Source organism: Hyposmocoma kahamanoa, unplaced genomic scaffold (assembly GCF_003589595.1).
Source record: "Hyposmocoma kahamanoa isolate Upper Pololo Valley unplaced genomic scaffold, ASM358959v1 216, whole genome shotgun sequence".
In the NCBI taxonomy this organism is placed as follows: Eukaryota; Metazoa; Arthropoda; class Insecta; order Lepidoptera; family Cosmopterigidae; genus Hyposmocoma; species Hyposmocoma kahamanoa.
In genome coordinates, this window is record NW_020653737.1 from 2,668 (window position 1) to 16,740 (window position 14,073).

The 14,073-nt window shown below is 37.4% G+C and overlaps 1 protein-coding gene across 1 annotated transcript; it reads right to left on the reverse strand.

Annotated features, from left to right (window-relative positions):
* Window positions 1-7,551: 7,551 nt before the first annotated feature.
* Window positions 7,552-11,336, reverse strand: LOC113227796 (the record flags this gene model as incomplete). Its single annotated transcript, XM_026460813.1, has 8 exons — window positions 11,233-11,336; window positions 9,905-10,095; window positions 9,516-9,673; window positions 9,045-9,417; window positions 8,710-8,964; window positions 8,100-8,516; window positions 7,872-8,021; window positions 7,552-7,676 (listed from the first exon to the last, which is right to left on the reverse strand). Coding segments are annotated over exons 2-8 (1,613 nt in total), but the record flags the coding sequence as incomplete, so codon positions are not given.
* Window positions 11,337-14,073: the final 2,737 nt, after the last annotated feature.

Sequence of the window (14,073 nt, forward strand, 5' to 3'; positions counted from 1 at the left end):
GGTGTAATTTGTGGTTGTCTATGTGTGTGTCCATGGCACCCGCGACACAGGGTTTCCCTAGTGCGGGGCTATGTTGAGTGTGTGTGAACGCGGTCGTGTGAATCTCAGTGACGAATTTCGTGATGGTCGCCCGTCCACTGCTGTGAACAACAAAAACATCGATGCTGTGCACCGTATGATCAAAACAGACAGACATGTGACATACCATAAGTTTCGGGCATCTTTACAATCAATACTACACGAACATTTGGTTGTGAAAAAGCTGTGCTCTCGATGGATCCCCCACAATTTGACTAAGGCTCAAAAAACGGATCGCGTCACTTGATGCAATGCCATGCTTACCAGATTCAACGACGGGGCGTCAAATTTGGTGTGGGACTTATGTTCCATGCTGCTTTGTTTTGGGATCGTAACTATAAATTCATGTTTCGTCACCTGTTAATAGTAATCGAGCAATCGAGCGTATGGGTCTTTTGAGATAAGCCGATACCAACCAAATTGGCACGCATGCAAAATGCCTCTAAGCGGATGATTGCTTCTTTTTCTAATAAAACTAGACACGTGACTACTGTTGCTTTGGAGAATCGTTGTACCGTGAATAGTGATTGGGACACGGCCATTTCTTTGCCGGAAATTATTCGCAAACTCCGTAAAAAGAACCGTAAATGCCGTATCATCTTGCACCACGATAATACTAGTTCTCACACGGCCATACTGACAAATGAATTTTTGAAGGTGAACAACGCTGACCTTATAAGCCAACCCGCGTACAGTCCCGACCTGGCAGCTTGTGACTTTTATTTATTTCCAAAAATTAAGAAACAGTTACGCGGCCAACGATTTTCATCACCTGAAGAGGCTGTCGAAGAGTATGAAAAATATGTTTCAGAGATTGTCACGGAGGAGGGGCATAAGTGTTTATAAGGGCATAAATGTTTTCAACATTGGTTCAATCGAATGAAAAAGTTCATTAACGCTAACGGAGAATATTTTGAGAAACAATAAATTCATTTCTGACCATTTATAGTATTTTTTTCTTATTCAATCCGGAAACTTTCGGTGCGCCCCACGTGCCTGTCGGGTCCTTCCAAGTCAAACACAGAGAAGTGAGATCAAACATATACAATATTCTGCCAGGTGTACCGAAGGGCCTAATTCTCGGCCCTGGTTCATAACATCTTCACATTAGACTTGCCTATATCGGATAACATCATAGTTGCGACATTACTAGTCTCAAACCGGCCAAAAAAAATATTCGGCCGTAGGGTGTGGTTAGCAAGAGTAATAAACTTTGTCTCCAACGAGTGCAGAATTATATCTTAAGGGCAATAGTCAACGCCCCTTGGTTTACTCGGATTGATGAGATCCATGTTCACCTAAACATGCTATCGGTAGCTACTGAGATCTTTTTTATGACATCAAGCGACGGGATAAACAAGTCGTACACCTGGCGGTAAGTAACACGCCTGTCCATAACAGTTGCAGTGCCACTCAGAGTTTTAAATCACAAAGATCTGGGGGACACTGCTAGTGCACCCATGACCCTAAGACATAAGTTAATACGTCACATGTGCCTAGCTCGCTTACTCTTCAAGAAACGAAATAAAGCTTATGTTGTTGCTTAGCGGCAGAAAGAGTTGACAGAACTTCTCTGAACAAACTCTTTTACAAGGAGCTGTACTGCTTCTAATCGACCGATATAAAACTAAGCACAAGTCTACTAAGAACTTCATTTTCCATCCCGCCACCCGAACCCGCTCATCGTGGAACTTCTAGATCCATCAAGTATGGTCAAGCGGCTTAAGCGAGGCCATGTTCTATAGTTGGGAGGTGTGGCACTGGCCGCTCCACCAACAACGTCCTATCTCGTTTAAAAGATTCGAGTATGCCTTGGCGGCCGATCGCAAATAAAATATTTAAGAAAAAACAATATATACATAATATAAAACAATACCACACACCGAACAATGAATTTATTGGAAATTTCCCGATCGCGTAATTTCACGAAATTGCGCCGTTAAGTGGCCAGATCGATCATGTGATTTAACATCTCTGGATTATTTTTTATGGTGTTATGTTAAAGAGAGAGAGTCTATAAGGAGCCAATTTAATCGATTGCAGCGTTTTTGGTAGCAGAAAAAAATGTTCTAATCCAACTGAAAATCGGTATGTCTTCAATCATACGTTGGGAAAAAAATAGATTGTTTATGTACACGACGTATTACAGCAAAATACCGGTATTGTATGTAAGTCAGGTACAGTCATATACACAAGATATCTGATCCCCCAAGCCGACTTTGTCGACCTTTTGGTTCTGAGCACAAAAATGTGGAGAAAATTGTTAAACAAACTTAATCATTAACCTGTGAGCCACAAAATTTATTTTGGTGTCTCCCTGGTCATCTCCTTAATGCATTCATTAATTGTAAGAAAGTTTTTAAGCCAATATTGGATCTTTAACTTGTAGTTCTTACTTAAAAACAGAATACAAATTTCAACCAGCTATATAAAGCCGTCGTGGCCTAACGGTATAAGGATTGCTTTGCAAGTTGAGGCAAGCATGGTTCGAGTCACATTATAGACAAAATATTATTTAGCTATGACTACATAATATTGTGTTTTTTTTGTTTTTAACCTCTGGATGCGTGTAAGGAATGTCTAAGTCTTGTTCATACAGAACAATTATTTCTAATAATTTTAATAATTCTGTTAAGTGCGGTATATTAAAACAAGAAAAAAAACTTGTGCGGTATATTAAAACAAGAAAAAAAACTTTGAAAGTAATTAAAACTGAATAGATAAATGGGATCGAAACGTGGAACAATGCGTAATTACAGAAGACACGATCGTATGCAAACTGCAGAGCGATTTCCTGATTTAATCTATCCATACCCACCCTTCGCTTTATTAATAATAGCTACCCACCCACCTTAGGCAATTTCTAGTGAGCAAAGATTGTGATTTGTCAACGTTAACATCTTAGAATAATAACGCATAGAAAGCTAGCCCGCACACGCTAAGTGAGGCAAATTGTAGGACGCCGTATAGGCCTACATGAGCGAGCGGGCAGTCAGTGCTCAAGGTCAAGTTGTACCGCAAACAGCTCAAAGATTTTTGCTAAAAATGACGAAATGTGCGGTAATTGGGTTTAAAAATAGATCAGACAAACATAAAATAGACACTAACATCACATTCCACAAGGAAGTAACGCGTTTCAACTTGTATTTTTATGTAAATATTCACTAAAACAGAAAATTAATTTCGTTGCAACAAGATACGAAAATGTTGCAAAGTAACGGGTTTTTTCTCCCCATTTTGCTATTCTGTTTCAAAATAATTATATTACGTAATTTTTTGAGAATAGGCAATATCGCGACGGTTGCAAAATTTCTACAAATGTACACCGCCGCAACAACATTGCCGGGAATTTACGTTAGCTATTTCTACGAAATATATTTAGTATTAGTTTCATGTGAAAAATCATTATTCTTGTTCATCATACACTCATTTTAAAAAATTGTCTTGGCCAGACTCAAAAGTTCGTAACTAAAATTATTACAGGGAACTAACACTGACTAAAAAGTCATAGTCAGTTCTCCAAAATCGTGTATAAATAAATTTCAGGTTCAGGTTCTTTATTGTTATCGTGTACTTTTCATGTAAACATACCCACAGATAATATCAGGCTAATTATATATTCAAATTCGATAGTCGCACTTAAGCTCGCATGTAGGTTTTTCAAAAATGTATTTTTGGTAAACCATAAGGAAATGGCATGTATATCGGAAGACAAGATAGCGGGCAAGACTTCTAATTCTTCTTCTTCTAATTCTTCGCCATCTTGGATTTCGAAATATGTGCTACATTCGGAATGAGCAGCCCCAAATACGTTGAAAACGACACCCAACTTGCTATTATTCGAAAAATCGTGCCCGCCATCTTGGATTTAGAAATTAGTGCCATATTCTTAATGAGCACCCCCAAATACCTCGAAAACGACACACAACTTGCTATTATTTGAAGTCATGTCCGCCATCTTGAATTTAGAAATAAGTGCTATATTCCTAATGAGCACCCCCAAATACCTTGAAAATGATACCCATATTGCTTTTCTTTCAAAAGTCGTGTCCGCCATCTAGGATTCAGAAATAAATGCCATATTCTTGATGAGCACCTCGAATACCTCGAAAAGGTTTCCCATTTTGCGTGTCCGCCATCTTGGATTTAGAAATGAGAAAAGTCGTGTCCGCCTTCGTGTATTCAGATATAAGTGCCATTTCCATAAGGATTACCAAAAATAATTTTTTGAAAATTCCTGTCACTTGATGTTGTCGATCAACAGTAACGATCGACAAAATCGAGCATCAAAATCGAGCAAATCTGTAGGCACCTTTAACTTAATGATGAGTTAAGCAAGATACAATTTCCCCACTTTTGAGGGAAATGTTATTCCATGGCATCATTATTTGTGTATTTCTTGCCGACGAGCGTAAATACAAGTTGCTTACGCCTACATGAATTTGATTTTTGCCTCACTTGTGACAGTTCGTTTGATATGAAACTATCATTCTATGCGTTATTATTCTAAGGTTAACATTAAAAAGTGAAACAATGCTGTTAAAAATATAACGTTAAAACAAAATAGTGCTCCTGGATTAGAACCACGGGTATTGTAACTGGCAGTCCATACAACAAGCCGCTCGATTAATTTTCTTGGATGTTAAATGACGCAATTTAGTATTGGTTTTAAACATACGTTGATCATCTTCAAGCAATACTCCACTGTATTGCTTATAAAATAAAGTTGAAATCGCTTCTGGTGTCTTAGCGGCAAACTCGAAGAGATTTGAATTTGGAAAGGTACGGACAAAGCAAAGACGTGCGCCGGAGTTTAAGAATTTCCTGCCCACTGCACGGCTGCGTCATGTCTAACTTCATACTAATTACAACAGCATAAGATGTTGTATGGTAGGTAATAATAAAATAACCCACCTACCTCTATTGCCGTAATTGTGTAACACGATTTGAGACATTGCATGTTATTTGCTTTTTCAGTATAGTCCGCTTTTCGATAAATATCGATGGGAAAAGGAAGAAGCAACTGTGGGGCTGTATATCACTTTTTTGTATAATAATTATGATCAATTTGTATAATAACTACGTCAATTATATTAAGACGCTGACAAGCGTCGATGACCTTGCGTCGATGACCTTGAGCGATAACGCGCTTACTATAATTTCTCCAATAAGGTGGCGCCATACGCCCCGATGCGGTAAGATTATGGTAGTTGAACCTTCCGCTTGATTTAACATAATATTAAATGCCGCTAACAGATGGCGTTGTTCTTAAAATACACACATGCTATCAAACCAAAAAATATCAAAGCATATACGAACTGGACATGTTATGCAAACACGAAACAACCCCCACCTCGAATGAAATTGAGTTATGTATTTAGGTAGAACACCAGACGTGTCCTTTACCCGCTCACAAAAGATCCTGGCAACATACCAAGCCAAAACGGAGAAAATAAAAGTCCTTCAGGGTACCAACCCTAAATAAGTAACTTTTTAATAGCTAAAAACAACCATGCTGCTTAACTTCATATAATGTCTTTTTTAAAATATGCTAAACGGATCCATGTCACATGTACTGAAGTACTGTAGATCTTTGGCGTTTTCATTACGAAAACTAGAACATGGTTCTCGTCAACTAAATAAAAAGATACATAATGTTCTCTATTTATTGCTATATAATATAATAGTTTCCCTATATCGTTCTCACTGCTACAGTACATCGTTGTCTCAAATAGAGATGCCGAGTACGAGTTTTACCGATTAACCGAGTATCGAATATTACTCAGTTTAACATTTGCCGAGCCGAGTACTCGGTTCATTACAACCGGAACGCGATGATCCTAAAAGCCCCCGTTGCTCTAGAATTAGGCCGATATGTGAATGAAAGTTTATTGTCGCGAGAGCAGAGTCCTTTCCAATGGTGGGCAGAGCATAAAACAAAATATCCAAAACTGGCACAGTTAGCACGAGTGTTTTTATGTGCACCTGCAAGCACTGTGTATAGCGAGCGGTTATTTGCCGAAGCGGGTAATGTGTATGAAGAAAAAAGGAACAAGACCTTACCTGAACGCGCAGAAAGCCTTGTAAATATTCCAACATCATAACTTGCCTTTGTTAAATTTTAAATGTTAATAATGTAAACTTTCTTTTTAAATTACTAAATTGCTAGAAATTGTTACAATTGTCTACAATTTCTAGTAATAAATCTCTTTTGAATATTTTAAATATATTGTTGATTTCACTTTATTATGTCTATAGCTGTGATACTTTATTTTAACCGAGTACTCTTCTCATGAACCGAGTTATTCGACCGAGTACATCGAGTACCGAGTAGCAAACGAGTACTCGGCGCATCTCTAGTCTGAAATAACTTACCTATTTATTTCTTCACACTTTTTTACAAAAATCTTATTATCTCGAAAGTGACATTTTGTGAGTTGGTTATAGTTTGCATAACTATGTCCAACTACATATCTCGTAAGTATCGTACTCGACGGTAGACAGCCGATTACAATACTAATGAATACTATATAAATTAATTTGCCAAAACCAAAACAGAGGTCCGGCAACGTATCCCACGAACGCAAGCTACGCAGCAGAAGTTTTCAACGTTGCAATTTTACTAAATAACCAAGGACGCAAACAATAATTTCATTTTTGTTTTGAATACTTTGTGTTTTAGTTTAGGTTCTAATCCAACCAAAAATATATTTTTTTTATTCTCACCTAATGGCTAAATTTGACTTTTTTTAAATATTTTGTTTTGATTTCAACGAATTGGTGCATTATATTTACTTATTTACGTATTTTTTTGTGTATGATATTTTTTCACACTGTTAAGTGCCTGTCCATAATTTGCAAGCAAATATTTAGCTCGTACTTTAGTAGACGAAAGTTACTTTTTACTCCTAAATTTGTTATTTGTCGTTTATTTAAACTAAATAAAGTGTCAGGATTAAGATAAATACCATTTCAATAACCACACCAAATTTGGTAGTAAGCAAGTTTGGTTTGCCCGAGACGAATATGTCAAAAAATAACCACCAGAGTCTCACTGTAATCCAGTTTTATATTAACTAAGACAATAAGGAATATTCTAGGATTTTCAAGCTACAATTCAAGATACGTGTTACAGGATGTACTATTTTCAAAGTTCCACGTGCTATGTTATCGCCTAAAAACTTACACAAAAACACCACATTTAAGCGATTTTGGGCACCTCATCGCCTTAATAATAATACTATAATTGTGTTTAGAATTTATAGAGACGCTAAATAATATGACATTTCAATGATTAAATTCGACATTTCTTCTATTTATTGATCATACCATTCGTTACTACCGGCTCGTCGAGCTCCAGGTATAGCACATTACGCAGTATAAGCACACCCCGTAATTTAAACTCGACCACGCTCCACAGGCCAAGCTCGACGCCAGATGTAGGGTATAGGGATCGTATAGTTATAAACTTACCAATCAGTAACTCCGCTGAAGTCCATGCCATAAGAACTAGCATCAGATGATTTATTTTGGCTATATAATGCTGATATGCCTGTGGCCTTTTTAACGTCGAGATTGTTTATAGCTGTATAATGTACCTGTAGGAATATTTACACTTTTTGAAAATTATGCATTACAAAGACTATTTTTGGTTTTCTTTCAGATTTACAGGTTTTTTCTTTGTTATGTTTGCGGTAAACAGCCACGCGTTAGGTACGTAAGGGAAGTGGGAAGATGTAGTTAACGTTTACTTTTGTCAACCATCGTAAATTAATTACACTTGAAATAATTACCGTCACTGGTATGCCAGATTCTGTAGATTCTGCTTGTTCGAACCAGCGCAAAGTATCGAGGTTGCCAATTGCTCCACTGCGAAGAGTAATCCCTCCCACGGTCGACACGTTTTCTCGCCATTTTATGTAGTATTCTCCTCCCCAAATACTCTACAAATCAAATAAGACAGTGAGTTAAGCGTTGTGTTGAGTGATATACACTATTCAATTATGTAATATATACTTTACATTTTTTAATACGCTGTATGTCAATTCCAATTCAGGTATGTGATATAGAGTTTCCTTTTCTGACGTCATGACCAGAAATATTTGATTATGATCTAAGTCTTTTCTCTTGTCCTTTACAAAGTCTTTCAGTCCTGGTACTGTAGGATACGGTGACACTATTACGAGCTTATGTCTCTGTGGCAATTTCATCCAAGTTGCTGTTAAATTACTCAATTCTAATTCAGACCGCACTGTAACCACAGTGGTGGCCGATGTTGTATCCACGGGTCTCCACTTCACCAAAGCTATTTTTGAATTATTAACATTTTGTGTAGACACAACGTTGTATAAAGTTAACTGCGGAGCATTGGCCATAGGTTCTTCGATGCTTATAATGAATATGTCGCGAGGAAGGACATGGTAAAGCATTTGACGTAACTAGAAAATAAAATCGCAATAACAATACTATGCAGTAAATTTGATTGAAGTTTGTTTTAATAGAACTAAGTAACAAACGTTACAGAAAAAAAAGCATAGAAATATGTGTATTTCAATCTAGGGAACGTCAACACACAGGTGGTAATTTTATAAAGTAATACGAGTACTGGCATTGTGTACATTTCGTACGTACGTTTTCATCTGCTGCAAGATTTTGCACTAAAACGAGATCAACATCAGTCAAAAAGTAGTCCCTCATTTCTAAAATCTTTTCCCCTGTAGCATCCTCATAATTTACAATCAGTCCAGGTATATCATCATAAATGTCTCTCATAACTTCAAATACATTGGAATATTTTTGAGAATCAAAAAGTCCCACGACTGTTATAGCATCTTTATTAATGTTTTCTGACACTATTTGTAGGTAGACTTCTATTGCTGTACAAATCTAAAATTAAAACAAAACCATTTTTCTTTTGTGTACCTTTTTTAAGTGATTTTTATATTTCCACAGTAAAGTTTACTTACGTCAGTATGAGACAAGAAACGAGGTATAAATCTCAATATCCTTAATGCCGCAGTCCCTTCATCGTGTACAGGCAACTTACGTAATTGAATGTCTTCTATTACCACTCCTCCACATCGAGTGGTAAGGTCATTTACGAATATATTTGCAAGCATAACGCTTTTATTATCAGTAGTCAAAAGTTTATTATTAAAATGCTCTTTGATGTCGATGGTGAGTCGTCTTAATTGGTAAGGCTGGCAAACAGAATCATATGTGCCTCTAAGAATATGTAATTGTAAAATACCATCTAAAAATGTTACCCAGTTGTTATTCCACGTTATTTGAGCTTCAGTGAAAGTTGGATTAACTTTGTGAATAGAGCGAAATTCGTCTCTGAAAAGAATTATAAAGTATCAATGCGAAAATCAAGCTAATGATAAAAATTATTATTATATAGTATTTCGTATAAAAGTTAATGTCGTAAAACTAACTTGTACTGATAATCTCTCTCTTGCAGCATCTTATAAACATCTTCACATTTGAATTCTAACTTCTCTTTAGATTCGAAGGACAGAATAAATGCTTTCTTATTCTCCTTGAGTTGATTGAGTATGAATCCGCGAGCTACTTGCCTATTGTTATCCATAACCTGTTATTATAGGAACAAAAAAAAATGTAGTAACACTAAATTACTAATTTATTTCAATTACGCTATTAGTTAAATCAACTATCAAGTACAGGATGCATGTTCGAAGTACATGCAGGTTTCATAATAGATCAAAATAAACTAATATCGCCAATTTGCATCGACAAGCAGTGTCTCTACACCCACGGTACGAAATATACCGAATTACCATATCTGTGTACAGTATTTAATTACCTCAAAACGACCAGTTCCTCTTTGCAACGTAACGCTAAGCTGGAGACGTCTCTGCTCGTGTATTGGCGGCATCGCGTACAGGTAAACGTCTCTAAACTCCACGGTGTTATAACGAGGTTTAGCACCTAATATCATAGCCAGAGTATCCCACACAGCCACTAGTGCAGCAGAAAATGGGTATAGATTCTTTCCTGGAAAAGAAATCGATAAGAACACAATAATTGCCTACATGAACAATTGTATACGATCTACCACATAATCATATTATAAAATAACAGTTGGCGGTGCGCAAGTACTATGGTGCCCCCATCGCGTCGGCCTGCAGACGGTTGATATTTGCCTGTGCGAAAACGACACTGCCGTAAATTAAAATGTGGCACATGAAAGCTGTGTAGTCTCAGCTTATTTGTAAGTGAGTGCTTAATACGCTTATTGAGGAAGGAGTGGACGCGACTCACGACAAATTGGGTGCGATCGCGGACGGTTTTCGCGTGTGCCTGGAACGGCAATTTCAATATTTAGATATTTGTCCGTGTTTTACTAAGGAATTGAGCGGCTGAAGAGTGAGATTGGAGTTAAGTTTTGTACTCTACGGCTGGACAGATTGCTTAACCTCGATTCTTTATTTGCGAAGCCACTCGCCTAGGCGTATGGTGGTGGATTGGAGAGTCGCGGAAACCAACTTTGGGTTGTTCTCCAATAATATAGCTCTATGTCACCGACAAAGAGAGCGAGATTTACTGAGTGATACTTTAGTAAGTAAGTCGCTAGTATACTGGGTGAATAGGAGGGGCAAAAGGACATAGCTTTCCGGAACTCAGGCTCGTAAGAGTTGAGGAGAAGAAAATGCGCCCTCTACTCGATAGCGGAAGGAGTGATTTGACAAAAAGTCTCCCGTAATATGCACAAGACGATCGGTCACACCGAGATTATACAGTTTGTACAGTAAGCCGTCTTGCCAGATGTTGTCGAAGCGTTTTGCCACATCGAAGAAGACGGCGCCAGTGGGCAGGAATCAGAAGCGGCTGAAGCGTTCAGTGATATGCTCGAATCTGCGGTACATTTGCTGAACGCACTTTCAAGCTTGGCTCTAAAGCTAAAGTTGAACTGTCTGCCCGGGAGGAAATTATTCGAAAATTAGACGAAAGCTCACTTTTATAAGGATTCCCCGCAAGCGACTGCTCCATTACCGGGATACGCTTTCGACTACCACGCCACTTAATATTCATAACAAACTCGAGAGATAGCGCCATATGTAGGTAATCGCTTAAATATACCAAATTATAATATATAATATGCCTGTCAAAAAAAATGTTCTGAAAGCCTACCTCTAATAACATGACCTCGTAAATAGCTGTGTTCGTCGTCATGAATTGAAACAACATTTTTGGTAGTTGCAGCAGTTTTTGTTCGCGAGATGGAATAAAGCGGCACCGACCTGGAACAAGACCTCATTAAAACGGGTACGCCTCAGTTATACGAAAATTAAATAAACTAATTTCAAAATATATACCGTTCATTTCACATAATTTTTATTTGGATCAATTTCACTTCCTATAATTTAACTTCATATAATTCTTGTTTGATATAACATTCACGTTATATAAAAAAAATATATATAAGCTCGTAACAATCATTTCATATATGTCAATTTAGACAATTTTTACGTGGTATAATGTCACTTTTTATAAATAATAATTTTAAACCCGACTCGCCATGGTGCTTGTCTGTTCGATAGTTGTGCGGAGGAAGAGTTGTTTTCCATGATATAGTTTAGAATGCTGATGCATTTCGACAAAATTATTATTGTTAGACACTGGATTCCTTGGTGGTTTAAAAAAACGTATTTTACATGGGTCAGTAGAGCAGTAGAGCTCTTTGTGAAAGAGGTCATCCAGGGAAGTACTGCCACCTTACCTATTTCTGCCGCCAAGCAGTAATGTGATCATTACTGTGTTCCGGTTTTGAAGGGTGCTGGTGAAATTACAGGCACATGGGACTTTTCAACTTATGTCTCAGGGTGATGGGCGCATACGCAATGAACCTCCTTATCATTGCGATTTAAAGTTCTGAGTAGCACTGTAACTGATATGGTCAGGCGTGTGTTTGGCAAGCGCACGACTTGTTGGTCTCTTCACTTATTATCATTATAAAAAGAAGGGCAAATCTTGGTTGCGGCTCCCATTCAGTAGATTAGGTTAGGCTAAAACATGAAAAAGCACCACGAACCGAGCGAGTGTGTCGCCCCAGCGGCCAGTATTATTAGTATTGCCAGGTACGAATTTGTTTGCGTTTCCGAACATATTTTCAGGCCAAATCATAAAATTCAGTGGACGTCTTCCGGCGATATGAGGATGACGATGATGATAAAATCGTTTAACACTCTCAGCGCTACAGAACAAACGATTTTTGTGACCTAGCAGCCCATGTGGGCGGCGCGCAGGACACCTCACAAACTTTACAAATTTACTATGAGCTCGTCGAACGGTAAACACACGCCTTTATAGAAACATCGCCAGGTAACAAGTTACTTAGCAAAAATGTATCTTTTTTTCAAAAATTTAATACAATAACATACCCGACACACAATGTTCACCTTCTTTTTGTTATTTCTGGCTACAATGGCTGAAAACCCTGTTGCACGTTTTCTCTGACAGCAATGTATATTTTCTACGAACTCGTCTGTTTCTTTCGTCACACAGTAATGATTTACTAAATAGATGATCACGTTGCCGTGGCTGTACTGCTTGGTTGGGCTTGGCGGACATTCCCAACATCATGCAGGCAGAGATTCTCTCTAAAACGTGTGTACATCTTGCTAGTCAGTTGTTTGTGAGTCTTATTATGTAGTCGCTAATTCGTGGCAACTTTTGAGACTCATGTAAATAAGCAGATCTATAGAACCTTCCACATTTCTTCTTCGGCACAGTCAGTCCATTTTGTGAGTCTCATGTAACATGGCATTCGACATAGTTTTGTTGGCGTTGTTAATTTGTACCATAAGATCAATAATATTTAGATCGAGAAGCAACCGAAAAATATCTAGTTCAGTGTCAAAATTATTAGGTATATTAATACCTTTTTATTTGACGGGCTAAATCTTTATAGGTACCCTTTAACCACAGGGAGACTCAGGGGTTATGTGGGGACTCTCCCTCCAGACTGGAGGGCCTACGGCTCTGGCCGGTTGAGTCGGCGCAGTGGGATCGGTGAACATTCACCACGACGAGGTGTATTAATACCTGGTTGTATATCCAATAAAAATTCCTTCTGTCGCGAACCATCTTGTGAGATATCGTTTTTCGGAAATAATCCTATTTCTAGATTTTTGAAATTTAGATAATATGACGTTACGTTAACTGTGGTTTATAACACGGTTGTTAATAAAAGTGAGTGTTAGCATAGATGAACGTTATAAAATATTAAATTATAAACTGTAAGTTTATATTAAACGTTGGTTATATGGAGTGAATTACTATATTAAATGAGTTTATAGGAAGTAAAATTATGCCAATTAAGCGTTATGTGAGTAATATTTATAGCACACATTACACACCCCAATAAAACTTATCTGTCATTCTTCTCTAACAAAATACTTTGAACTATTAAAATGGTGTTTAACTTGTATAAGTGCTCCGATCGTACAGTGTTAGTTGATGTTAAAAAAATGAAGAAAGCCTATTTAGTGCTTAAGACGCTTCGCGTCGCATATAGCTCTCAAATACAAGGCTGTTCAATGCCTATTGCCGATATCTAAGTACAAGCTAGCATTTGACACACTGGAAAATATTTAATGCTACGTCTCTAATTATTTAAAAAACAATGTCTCAAGTGCAATTTAATTCTAACTTTGTGATAGATTATGGGTATGGATGGTGTCCGCAACTCTTATGTCTGGCGCCTATTTTGCATTTGGTGTTATTGTGTAGGAATAAAACGGGAAAAGCAATAAAATCATTGTAAGTAACAATAATACATTCATGCATCAATTAAAGAATTTAAGCACCATTTCATAACCACGAATGATCTTCAGTCGTTTATACCGTGATAATATTGCGTCATCAATAAAGTATACAAAAAATGCCATGTTAAATAGATAACCCTCTAATATCAAAATCCGTGAGATTATTCGTGAAATTATACCTGAATATAAACACATTTGTGAGTAC